The following is a 12,749-nucleotide window of genomic DNA, read 5'->3' as shown; positions in this document are numbered from 1 at the left end:
ACCCAATAAAGGGTAAAAGAAACTGGAGGAGGGTTCAAAAAAATTGACCACTAAATATATTAAGAGCTGGTAGTCCCCAGTTGTTGTATGACCAGTGATCACCTCCTAGGCAGGGCTCTCAATAACTAGTGTTAAGCGGACTTACGGAACTGTTCACGTTCAGCAATGTTCTCTGAACCTGAACGCTTGGCATTTGACTTCTTGCTTCTAAAAAAGGCATGCTAGGGAGCCCTGGAAAACATGGATACAGCCAAAGGCCATAGGCTGTATTCATGTTTTCCTGGCATCCCTAGGGCAGCAACCAACTTCTCTAGCTGCCAGGAGTCAAATGCTCATTTCCCACTCAGGGTCAGTACTGTCAAAGCAAAATGTAAAGCCCACTGATGAGGGGTAAACCTCCACCATGAAAACCTTTTGTCAAGTATTTGGGGAAGTCAAATGCCAAGCGTTTGGGTTTGGAGAACTTTGCAGAACCCGAACTGCTTGGCAAGTCTGCTCAACACTATCAATAATGTTTGGTACAGAGGATCGTAGTGGATATGCTCTATATTTAGGAGTGTTCCCCAGCTTTTGCGGCTGCTCAGTTATAAAGGAGTCTGAACCAACCCGTGACCTTGACAAATCCATTCCCAACAATACAGCTGTCAGTTAAATAAAAAATAAAAAAAATCTATAAATTAAAAAATAATCACGTCCCGCCAATAGAGTTTGCATTTTGCTTGGCCAAGGTCCATGAAAGTTGTAGCTGAACAGCAGGGAAGAACAGTCTGGGTGGTTCTGAAATGAAATGTACATAACACATTCAACGACTGATGGATGAGATGATGTTCCTTCAAGAAGGAATAGCAGAGAATGCCTTCCAAGATATAAGTGCTGGCAGCCATTTTTACCGGCTGTCATTGGACTAAGAACCAGTGAGGGACCTCTGGTTGATGTCACTGACTCGTAGATCATAGAACGGCTGTCTCTGCTGTGAGCACATGAGTACAGTTCAACATAAACCACAAAAACATAAAAAAAAAGTTTAAAATAAAAAAATAAGACACCATCTATTAAAACCATTGGTCATGTCAAGATCATGGCCCCGTAGCTACATCTACACCAGGAGCCCTGAAAACACTTTGCGTCCCAAGTGAAAGTGGAGAAAGTCCTGCTGTCCTCTAGAGGCACAAAAATTTTAGATATTGTTGGATCCCACCACCCATTTTAGGGTGTTTGGAGGGGAAGAAAAACATACAAAAAGCTGAGCCATCTCAAGTCTCATCCAAACCTTTTGGGGGAGGGGAAATACTATCAACTGTATTTGTAATGTAACACAAGCAACACATTGGGAACAGAGAATCCATGAATCCATTCTCCCGCATACTGTATCATGACACAAAGTAAATGATATGAACAGTTTTGGTTAAAATCAAGGCAAATTTCAGTTCTCAAAAAGTTAGAGCTGAATAGATATTTTTTTGTCCACTTCATCCTGTTCTTCGAAGGCGCGTAGATCCCTGCTCCGGAGTTGAGATGACGATACAAACTTTCTGCACAGACATCTTTTTTTTTTTTCAATTTATGATTTTGAATTTTGCAATCTAGACCAGGTACCTGTTGACGTAATGTTTTGACACTCCTCACTTGAATTCCTTACAAGAAAAAAGAAAAAAAAAATCACCGTGATCACGCTACAGCAAAACACCTTCTGCTCATTTCCAACACGTCTGAAGGCCAACTTTATTTAAAAAAAAAAAAAATAGAAAACAAAAAAAGTTGCAATTTTTTTTAAAAAGTTCAACCGCAAGACCGCTTCTTTTTTTTTTATCCAGGTCCATTTTTTTTTTTAGTTTGTTTTTAGCTTTTATTTTATTTTTTAGGATTTTTATTTTTTTATACAAAAAAGGCTTGATTACAACACAGTTCGGGTATGCGGCCACCACAGTAGCTGTCTTTGGCAAGAAGTCAACACAATGACCGTCTATGTCACCTTCTGCCCATTTCACTCTGTCTCATAAAATGAATGTTGTTAGCGCTGTCTGAAAGTTCCGGATATTGCTCCACGGAAATGACATAATAGCCATCATAGCCCTGAACCCGACCTGTGCTCAGTAATTGTTGTTTTTCTCCTTCTGTCCATGCTCGGAGACCCTCCTCACCATCTCGAAGTCTCTGTTGCTCTTTGAGCCACGCCTGAGACACTGCCTTTTGTCGGGCCAGGTCCAGGACACGAACTTTCTCCTCGTCCAGGGAGGTCCCATAACGAGTGTTGAGGCACAAGGTGCCATATTGTAACTGAATGTCTGTATATCGTCTAGTCCTTGTACCCAGAACCGTATTGATCTGGGATACGGTTACATTGACCCCATTCTCCAAGGTTCTCCTGCCACCACTTAGCCCTAGAATTGACAGGTCGCTTTCCGGGGGTCCTTGCTTCATAAAATAATGAGTGTCCACACCATCGATGGTGAAATGTAAGTTCTCCAAATACTGAGCGTTGTTCAAAATGGCGGCAATGCGTCTCCCGTCCTCATTGGCCACACTAATGATGTCGGTGGTGACACGGCCATCTTTCATAGCAAACTTCACCCCTTTCCCGAAGATGGAGCCAATGGTGGCGAATTTCTTACTGCTTTTTTCTGGGCGACAGCCAGCAATGGGAGATCTGTAGACTGGGTCAAATCTTTCTAGAGTGACGAATGCTTGCAGCTGCTTCTGAACCTCGCACTGCACACCCAGGATCGACTGTAAGACAAGGGAGAAGAAGTTACTAAGTTGTGAAAATGTTTTTACACTGTAGTGACACACTTCAAGGCACCATACCCTTTCACTGGTCTCAGCTTTACTTTGAGCTATCACTGCCCTCCCACTGCTTTTTTTTATCTTAAAAGGCTAGGTGTACTAAAAGCCTCCATGCATATTTATGGGGACCTCTTGACTCTCTAAGGAAAGAAGGATCGAGCATGTTGAATTTCAATGCCGTTCTTTTTTCTCACCCCGGAGATGTGAGAAAAAAATTTTCCAGAGGTGTTTGGCGACTGCAAACTTCTCTCTCCACAGTGAAAATACAAGTATGCTAAGAGAAGCCAGAGTTTATATGGGGAAATCAGGCCGAAAGCTGATGACGTTGCATGTGCACTTTAAGCCCTTTGAGGGAAAGGACTTTTATGGACTTCCACCCGACAGTCAATCCATTGTAGAACATTGCAGTCACAGTGCATCCCTAACCAGAAATAGCCAATAACTAAAATAAGTTTATTGTCCCTTTAAGAACATGTTAACAAATTAATAGAAAATCCTTTTGGGTTTGAAAACTCGTCTCTGTAGGTGGGCTTGTCTAATGGGGGGAGTCTTCCAGTCCCTCTAGGATTTTGGTTTCTCATCTACTTTAACCAGAAGTTTAGGATGATTGATCTACAGTCTTTTTAGTTACAAAAACATCAAGCTGAGTGTCAAGTTATTGAAGAGCGGCTGAAAATGACTTGTAGCGGCTTGATGAAAGCTTTCCTGCATGGAAAGGTCAGAGTGTATGCAGAGTTATCAGCTACGATGCAGCTTCTGCAAAGTGACTGACTCCAGCAGAATTATTCTATTATTGTATAGTCATTTATTTAAAGAGATACCATCACCATTACTGGACTTTATTATATTTGCACCAAGCAGATATAGTGTACCCGCTAATCAGATGCAAAGTAAGCAGTCTCTTTGGACTTTCTTAGCTATTCAGTTGATTTATGACACACATTTAGGGTTCATTTTGGGAAGATATTGTGAGCAAAATTCTTTTTTAGACATATCTTGCCCGATTGCCCCTTAAAGGGTACTTGCAAAGGACAGGCACCTGGGCAGTCATGAGTCCTATTAATTAAAAATGGACTGAACTCACTGGACATCAAAAGGTTTTCTTTGCAGCCAAACCACCTAGTGTGCACCTGCATTACTCCAAGTCACAGTGTCCTTAAAATAGGGACAGCTATATTGCCCCCTATTGCCCACCCAAATACCCTTGTTGCCACTGAAAAAAAATATATATTTTGTTTTGCCTGTTTGAAATTTTTGAGACATTCTGAATGTGTATTGTTTCTCCACTGGCAGATGCATGGAGTCTTTAAGCCCTGACAATGGTTCCTGAGAAAAAAAGATATGCAAATCAGCTTTCCTCGAGAAGGAAGAAAGTTGATTCTCTAGAGCCACCTACTGCAGCTTTCCTGTAAGGGTGGTATTACACGGGCCGAGCAGGGCCCGATAATACCTGTAAACGAGCAGCGATCCGCTAGATCGTTGCTCGTTTACTGGGCCTATTACACGGCCCGATAATCGTTTGACAAGAGCTGCAAGGACATCGTTACCGATGTCCTTGCAGCCCTTGCTAAACTGGCATACATTACCCATCCACGTTCCAGGGCTGCTCCTGCCGTCCGCTTCTCCCGGGGTCCCGTGTGTGCTTTAGCTTCACAGCGGCCTGTCAGCTGGTAAGCCGCTCAGCCAATCACAGGGCGGGACCGCCGCGGCGCGCGCGGGACCCCGGGAGAAGCGGACGGCAGGAGCAGCCCTGGAACGTGGATGGGTAATGTATATCGTTAGTCGCCGGCCACGCACCGCTATTACACGCAGCGGTGCGCGGTCGGCGCCCGACGAAAATAGGGTCTAACCTATATCAACGACCAGCCGATGATCGTTGTCATCGGCTGATCGTTGCATTTATTACACGGAGCGATAATCGGCCGAATCGGGCCAATTTGTCCGATTATCGTTCCGTGTAATAGTACCCTAAGTCAATGTCCGACCCATATAAAAGCCTCTCACCCAACCAACAAGAAAACTGCTTTGTACTGATGAAGGACCAAGAGCCCTGAAGAAGCTGTCTAAAGATGAGGAGCTTCCATTTGGAGGAGATTTTGGTTTGGTTAATAATTAGAGATGAGCGAACCCGGTTCGGGTTCGAGTCCATCCGAATCCGAACTTTCGGCATTTGATTAGCGGGGGCTGCTGAACTTGGATAAAGCTCTAAGGTTGTCTGGAAAACATGGATACAGCCAATGACTATATCCATGTTTTCCACATAGCCTTAGGGCTTTATCCAACTTCAGCAGCCACCGCTACTCAAATGCTGAAAGTTCGGGTTCGGATGGACTCGAGCATGCTCCAAATTCGCTCATCTCTATTAATAATCCTTAGTCATGTTTTAAGGTTCTTTCATGGGTCAGACACTGTAGCAACTTCCAATAGGTGACACCAGAGATCTTTCTTACTCTTAGAGGACAACCCCAACCTCATGGGAGCACAAATAACCCTTATAAATGCACCAGGCATAAAACATTAAAATTAATTTTCTAAGTATCCCCCCAACCCACCCACACTCATATTTTTGCATATTAAAAGAATTGCAAGCCTTTCTGTGGCTTTGAATAGTGCACCCTGGCAGTATTGTGAGCCGCGGCTCTCTTTGACTAATGGACGCCTTTGGACATACATAATTGATTGCATCACAAATTAAAAAGTCATTTAGCTGCAACCGCTTGAAAGTGTAAAATCCATTACGTGTCGATACAGCCGCGTGGTGTGAAATCTCACAGAGAAAGTGTTTTAACTGGGGACCTTGGAGACCATGGAGGCAGAAGTGACGGTATGAACAGAAGGATAAGCGGGGGAAGGGGGGTACATCCTTTCCAGTTTTCACATCTTCCTGATTAAAGAAAGTTTGTGACCTTTCACTTAAACTTTTTGAAATATGACTTCTTGTAGGTTCCTCTGGGACAGCCTTGTCCGAATACACATAAAAGCTGTGCTTTCCCTTAAGGAATCTGACAAGCTGCATTTCACGATTACACAGTTTTCAAACTCAGCATGTAAATAATAAAAAACACTGTAAGGATATAAGGAAGATACCCCCGGAACCCTAAGGAAAGGGGTCAATAACTTTAGGAGGGCAGTCTTGCCTGTATAGTGGTATAGATCCAAGTACAGGGGGTTCTACTTTAACCCCTTAAGGTCAAAGCCAATTTTCGTTTTTGCGCTTTTGCTTATTCCATTTTAAGTTTAAAAGTCCACAGCGCTTGCATTTTTTCACCTAGAGACGTATATGACCGCTTATTTTTTGCGAAACCAATTGTACTTTGCAATGACAGGCATTATTTTTCCATAACATATGCTGCGAAACCGGAAAAAAATCATTTGCGCTGTCAAATTGAAAAAAAACTAATTTGTTTTGATTTCGGGGAGTTTTGCATTTATGCCGTTCATCCCATGGTAAAACTGACTTGTAATCGTAACGACTTGAGGAACATGCATAACAACGATATATAACATGTATAACTTATATTGTATCGGATGACCTGTAAAAAATTCAAACCGTTGTTAACAAATATACGTTCCTTAAAATCGCTCCATTCCCAGGCTTATAGCGCTATTATCCTTTGGTCTATGGGGCTATGTGAGGTGTCATTTTTTGCGCCATGATGCGTTCTTTCTATCGGTACCTTCATTGCGCATATATGACTTTTTGATCACTTTTTATTACATTTTTTCTGGATTTGATGCGACCAAAAATGCGCAATTTTGCACTTTGGAATTTTTTTGCGCTGACGCCGTTTACCGTGCGAGATCAGGAATGTGATTAATTAATAGTTCGGGCGATTACGTGTGCGGCGATACTAAATATGTTTATTTATTTGTTTATTTATTAATTTATATTTATAAAATGGGAAAAGGGGGGTGATTTGGACTTTTATTATTGGATTTTTTTATTAATAAAAACACTTTTTTACTTTTTTTTTTACATGGACTAGAAGCCCCCCTGGGGGACTTGTATATAGACAGCACTGATCTCTCATAGAGATCAATGCTGTGTATATACACAGCAAAGATCCATGAGATCGGTCATAGATTACTATGGCCTGCTGCAGGCCATAGCAATCTATTGCCGAGCCGGGATCAGCGTCATTCCGACGCTGAGGCCGGCACGGGCAGAAGAACGGATCTCCCCCCCGCGATGCGATCGCGGGGGGGAGATCCGACCCACTAGACACCAGGGATAGTGTGCGTAAAGCACTTCAATGCAGCTGTCAGGTTTGACAGCTGCATTGAAGTGCTTAATTAGGCACTGCCCGGCTACACATGTCAGCCGGGATCAGCGCCGTTCAGAGCGGGGTCCCGGCGGGACCCCGCTCTGAACACCCCCCGCAGCACCATGACGTATCAGATACGTCATGGGTCGCTAAGGGGTTAAGAGAAAGCAGTATATGTTAGTCTAGTGTGATACTTTGAGGAGGGTGAGGTTTTGGAATAGAAGTAACTTCCTGTCTTACCTTCTTTCCCCTTCTTCCCTCCTTGTTTTAATTTATATTGTACAACTGTTTATCTTTTGCATTATGAATTATTATACCTTATTATATATTAATTTGATATTGTCATTGTATGTCTGTTTCATGTACAATTCTATTTCAATTTAATATAATACAGGTTGGCATTAACCATCTAAAGCTCAAGGGAATGATAATTCTTCAGCCATGGATTGCTAGAGGTTTCCTCCACATAGGGTTTTTCCTATCCTGACTGCTGAGGGATGACTCTTTGTAAGTGGAAGATTTGCTATCTTTACCAAAATTCTCATAGTTTTTGTGTGAAAAAGTTATTCGTTCATGACACTGAATTAAGTGTGCAAAAAGTATAAACAATGAGGGGAAAAAGCACATGGCGTATTCTATACATTGTTCCAGCTTTGGATTTGTTCTGGTGGACCTATTTTAACTGATAGGGGATAAAAAACTCATGGTGATGATCAAGCTGAGCCTTGGAAGTGTCTAGCTTTAACGGTGTCGTAATTGTAATGTCATCCAGGGGCAGGCTTGTTGGTTACGCACAGGAGCAAGGAGTTTTGGGAGTTAGGCAATCAGCCATCACCTGTCCTACTGGCAAAATGGCATTAAGAGGACTCTTGTTTTCCCACAAGTTGGGACTCCAGGGGTAGATGTACCATAAAAATATTATCTACAACGTCAATGAGCTAATGAAGTCGGATAGGTTGCGAAACGTTGACCTAGTGCAGCTAGATAAAAAGCTTTCATAGACATATCATAACTGTGGTGAAACCCATTACCTTGCTATTATCCCACTCCTGTGTCTTCATCTGAGTGTTGACTAATTCATAAGATGGTTCCATAGCATCGATGTCTGGCCGAGGGTAACCGGGGATCACGTTGTGCAGCTGAAAACCGAAAGTGAGCAGCCAACTGTTGACATCTGGTCAAGGAGCAGAGAAAGAGACAAAAGGTAAGTTCCTTAAAGGAGTTGTACGGTTTAGAAAAACATCTTATAAAGGGAATTCTGAGCACAAGCTGTACAAGATAAATGACACAAGTCATTTTCAAAGTTTGACAAAGTGTTATGTGGATTTAAACTGTGACATGTTTTAGAAATGTGGACAAGCCCTTTAAGTACACTCTCTCATTTTGTGTTTTGATGGTCCTGCAGTGAAGGCTGTAATGAAGCAGATGCGAGAGCCGCCAGCAGCAGCATCTGCAATGTACATGGATGGTTAATCTCAACTACGGCCCACTTTCTCCTGAACACTTTCTTTACCCATTACTGGAACAAAGTCTCCTGGTATAATAATCAATCACATTGCGAGTCGCCTTTTATTAACGCCCTTGAAAAAGGAACCAAAAAGGCTGAGGTCATGATCAAATGCCACGTTTAATTAAGTGCCAGCCCGCAAGCTGTAGAAGTGACTTTTTAATGATGTTGTATATGATGCTTTCTAAAGAGCAAGCACTCAGGTTATATACAGGGGAAGGGTTAAAAATAACTTGACATTCAAGAACGCAGTTTTGCCATTTCATACAGTTCTGCATGCATATTAATATACTGGACAGAATGTAAAAAATTACTATTTTCTAAAGCATTTGTAATCTGAAATTAATTGCTGGCATTCTAGTGGTCATTAGTGGTACTGCACTTTCTTTTTGAGATGGAAAGAATTGCCATTTTAGGAGCCAATAATAAGACTGTTAGCAAAAATATTTAGCTACATACACAAAAAATTTAACAAAATTGAATATGTACTTCTACCACTGTAATATTGTAAAAGAAAACATAGTATGACCAGCCTCAGGCACTGTTTTGGAATTGGAAAAAAAAAGGAAAACCAGGAATATATATATGGCGATTTTGGCTATAATACAAAACTAAAATAGGACATACGTTCCTTATAACTTTTAGAACATTTCTGGAGTTGTCAATGGTTTTTGAAAACTTGGTCTACATCCCTAGCCAGTAGCATGCCAATACATTGCACTGCCACCTTCCATATCTCAATGCTCTACCTCTTGAAGTCAACATAAACTAAGTCCATCTACACTCACTTAATACTCTAAAATAAAAAAAATTATACTGTGGTCAAGTGGTTCTAATGGACTTACCGGTCATGTAGCATTTTGTATCCTGAGGTCGGCTCACGGGGTTGTTGTTTTTAAACATGTATAGATTGAAAGGCATTATGTTAGTGGTGCTAAGCTGCTTCCATATATCATGGTCAGGACTGGTCCAGCGACCGGCTAGTACATCGTATTCTCGCCGACCCATGTGGATGAGCTTAGTTAGAGGGTCGAAGAGTCCGCCGTGGTAGCCTATAATAAGCTGAAAGTTAGGATTTGAGTCCAGGTAGATTTCACCATAGGCGGTGTACAGAATTTGTTTGATCATAAGTCCAGAACCGGTGAAGACAGCCATGGGAGTGCCAATGTTGTCACAAGCAATGTAAAATTCATCCCCACTGCTTAATTCCATGGCAAAGAGATGGCCTTGTAGATCATAATAGAGAGAGGCTATCTCAGAACTGGAATGATTGTAGAAATGTGTGATCCTGGTTGGGTTGGCAAGATCGGCATAGAAGAACTGTAAATGTTGACCATTGTTGGTCTTTCGGGAAACTCTTCTTCCAAGACCATCATATCGATACTTCACGCTCCAACCAGTGATTTTATTATAAGCTTTCACAAGAAGACCAGCTGAATTGTACTCAAATATATCGCTTCCTCTTTGCTTAAGGAAGCCATCTTCATCCAGCCGATACTGAACATCTCCCAGTCTGGTGATCCGATCCCTTAAATCATATCTTAGAGGCATGAGGCGGATGCTGTTTCCTGGATTCAACAAATGCAGATTTCCATTCAGGTCATAATTGTATCTCCACTGTTGCTTGTCGTTGACAAATACTGTCTGTAACTGCCCATCACTGTCGTATTCATAGGTGTACCTGGTGGAGTTTGCATAGGGACCAACCTTAAGCTCCTTCTTTACCACTCGGCCCATGTTGTCATATTGCAACATCATCCAAAACATCATTGATCTGAATATTTCATACTGCAATTCTCTGACCCTTCCATAGGTGTCAAACTGCTTTGTATGGGTCATGACTGCCGTGGTGATGATCTGGTTGATATTATAATAAATTACTCCAAATTTACCAAACTGCTCGGTCTTGCCAGATACATCATCATACCTGTACAAGTCAATGGGTAGTGGTGTCTCATTGATGACAGCCTGCATACTAGTAACCCGGAAGCTGTTGTCATAGTTATAGTCAAATCTGGCATTAACCATTCCTTCCTCTGTAAATCTGAAAATCTGCCGATCAATCAGAGGTCCTATCTGCCTGTAACGAATCGTGCATGTAAATCCATCATTTTGCAAATTGACAGTCTTCAACATGCCAGCCGTTTCATCATACGTGAATGCTATCTTTGTGGTGTCATACAAAATCTCGGCTAGTTTTGACAGTTTTCCATATTTGTAGATCACTCGTCTTCCAGTACCCATGTATACAGTTTGCATCAGCTGCCCTTCCTCTGAGAAGTCCTGGATAACAGAGGCATTGCCCTCAGGGGGTCGGTAAATATTCCGATAATATCCTATGGAGCGGATGGTCTCCAATGTTTGTCGAGCCACATTGGGCATAGTGACAGAAGACAGGCGGTTGTTTCTGTCAAACTCAAAGATGTATTGCCTCTGGCTATGAAGTAGTAATACCATTGACTGTAAAAGATAAAGAAATGCCAAATGATAGTACATAATCATAACTACTGCTCTGAGTTCTCTGTTGCCCAAAAAGGCCACTGAAATAAAATTTTAAATACTTTTTACGTAAATTTTAAAAAATATAAATTTTGAGAACTAAAATATTACATGGTAAATGTAGTTAGCATCGCACTGATAACTGCTCTCGAAAAACTATATGGCGGTAACACCAACAGCATTGAAAAGAAAGTACCAAGAGCCACACACCTTCTCAAGATAGGTATAAGTCCATGACTTTCCATCAGCAAAGGTCCTGGATATGATTCTTCCTGCTTGGTCATACTCCATTCTCTCAGACATGGTTCCTCTCTGGATTCCTGCCACATGGCCTCCTGGAGAATAGGTCACATTTACTCCACTGAGACCATTGGATGGAGACCAGAGGCTGGGCCTACCGGCATGGTCATAGAGGATTCTAAGAGTGAATTTCCTGTGGTCGTCATTGATCTTCTCAGTCCTTGTGACGCGATCAAAATCCAAAGAAAGCAGGTTTCTGTTGTGTACCTGTGGGATTAAACATTTTTATGACTACCCCTATACTGAAGACATACATGACCCATTTAATTATAAATTTAAAATTTACCCTCAGACGCCGTCCAAATACAGTGACCTGCCCCCGTGCCTGCTCCTTGCGTTGTCTCCACTCCACCAGATTGAGACCATTGTCTATGGGCAGAGTGACGTTCCGTTTGCCGACTGTGGGGTTCACTGTACCAGCAAGAAGGTGAGGTTCTGTTTGAAGGGCGACCTCCATGCCATTGGCTAGAATGAGCCTTAGGGAACCATCTGCCCCAATGTAATAACTGTTCCTCACTTGATCTGAAAAAAGGAAAGTGGTCAGGTCAAATGGCAACGTAAAAAATAATACAGAGGAGTGGTAAAATGCTACAGCTTTGACTGTCCAGGCATGATGAGAATTGTAGTTTTTTAACAGCTGAAGACCTATGACGTAGGGAGAGCTTTCCAGGCCCGGCCCGAGCAGCGCTTGCAAGGTCCAGCTTGAGCAGCGCTTTACCGGTCTAGCCTAAGCAGCGCTTTTCAGGTCTGGCCCAGCCCCAGAAGAACTTGCCAGGACTGGCCCGAATACAGCTTTCCATGCCCGACCCAAGCATAACTTACCTTGCAGTAGTGTGTAGAAAGCTCCAGATGCCGATAGGTTGGTCGTTATGGTAACATCCTCCTTATTTGATGTCTCCACCTGGACATGGACTGAGCTATCCGTGTCGCTACGGAAGCTGCTGACCTGCCCCGTAGGGAATGTTACATTGGTCAAGCGACCAAAACTGTCATACCTGAAAATGAGAAACATTGTTAAAAAAAAACAAAAAAACCATTGTAAATAAATTTACAAAAATTCAAGAACATCTTTCTAGTTGCAAAAAATAATAAATTTCAACTACATCATATTCTGCAGTACCGAACGGATGATCTCTATGGCCGCAGAGTTCTCATGTGGCCATAAAGGGGCTAAGAATTTCATGGTGAGGCTATGTTCACACAACGTATATTCCGAGAATATACGTTGTGTGAACATAGCCTCACCATGAAATTCTTAGCCCCTGCCATCTGAGCCTTTCTTTGTGGCCCTTACTGGAAGATGTAAAGATGTCATAATAGTTTGAGTCTGTGAACCCAACGATGCATGACGACGATAAGGCATAATTGAGGAGTAATATTAAACTTAGATTTGT

General features: G+C 42.2%; 1 protein-coding gene across 11 annotated transcripts in view; it reads right to left on the bottom strand.

Moving 5' to 3' along the window:
• Positions 1 to 1,734: 1,734 nt before the first annotated feature.
• TENM4 (teneurin transmembrane protein 4) overlaps positions 1,735 to 12,749 on the bottom strand; it is an 890,102-nt gene continuing 879,087 nt past the window's right edge. For all 11 annotated transcript variants that reach the window (XM_069969727.1, XM_069969733.1, XM_069969734.1 and 8 more), the window contains 6 exons: positions 12,178 to 12,350; positions 11,642 to 11,877; positions 11,266 to 11,562; positions 9,402 to 11,016; positions 8,081 to 8,223; positions 1,735 to 2,727 (listed from right to left, as the gene is read on the bottom strand). In XM_069969727.1, coding sequence (XP_069825828.1) covers positions 1,969 to 2,727; positions 8,081 to 8,223; positions 9,402 to 11,016; positions 11,266 to 11,562; positions 11,642 to 11,877; positions 12,178 to 12,350 — 3,223 coding nt within the window. In that variant the 3' untranslated portion in view covers positions 1,735 to 1,968. The remainder of the gene's footprint in view (positions 2,728 to 8,080; positions 8,224 to 9,401; positions 11,017 to 11,265; positions 11,563 to 11,641; positions 11,878 to 12,177; positions 12,351 to 12,749) is intronic.

This window comes from Dendropsophus ebraccatus, chromosome 5, assembly GCF_027789765.1.
Source record: "Dendropsophus ebraccatus isolate aDenEbr1 chromosome 5, aDenEbr1.pat, whole genome shotgun sequence".
In the NCBI taxonomy this organism is placed as follows: Eukaryota; Metazoa; Chordata; class Amphibia; order Anura; family Hylidae; genus Dendropsophus; species Dendropsophus ebraccatus.
This window is presented reverse-complemented; position numbering and strand designations above follow the sequence as displayed.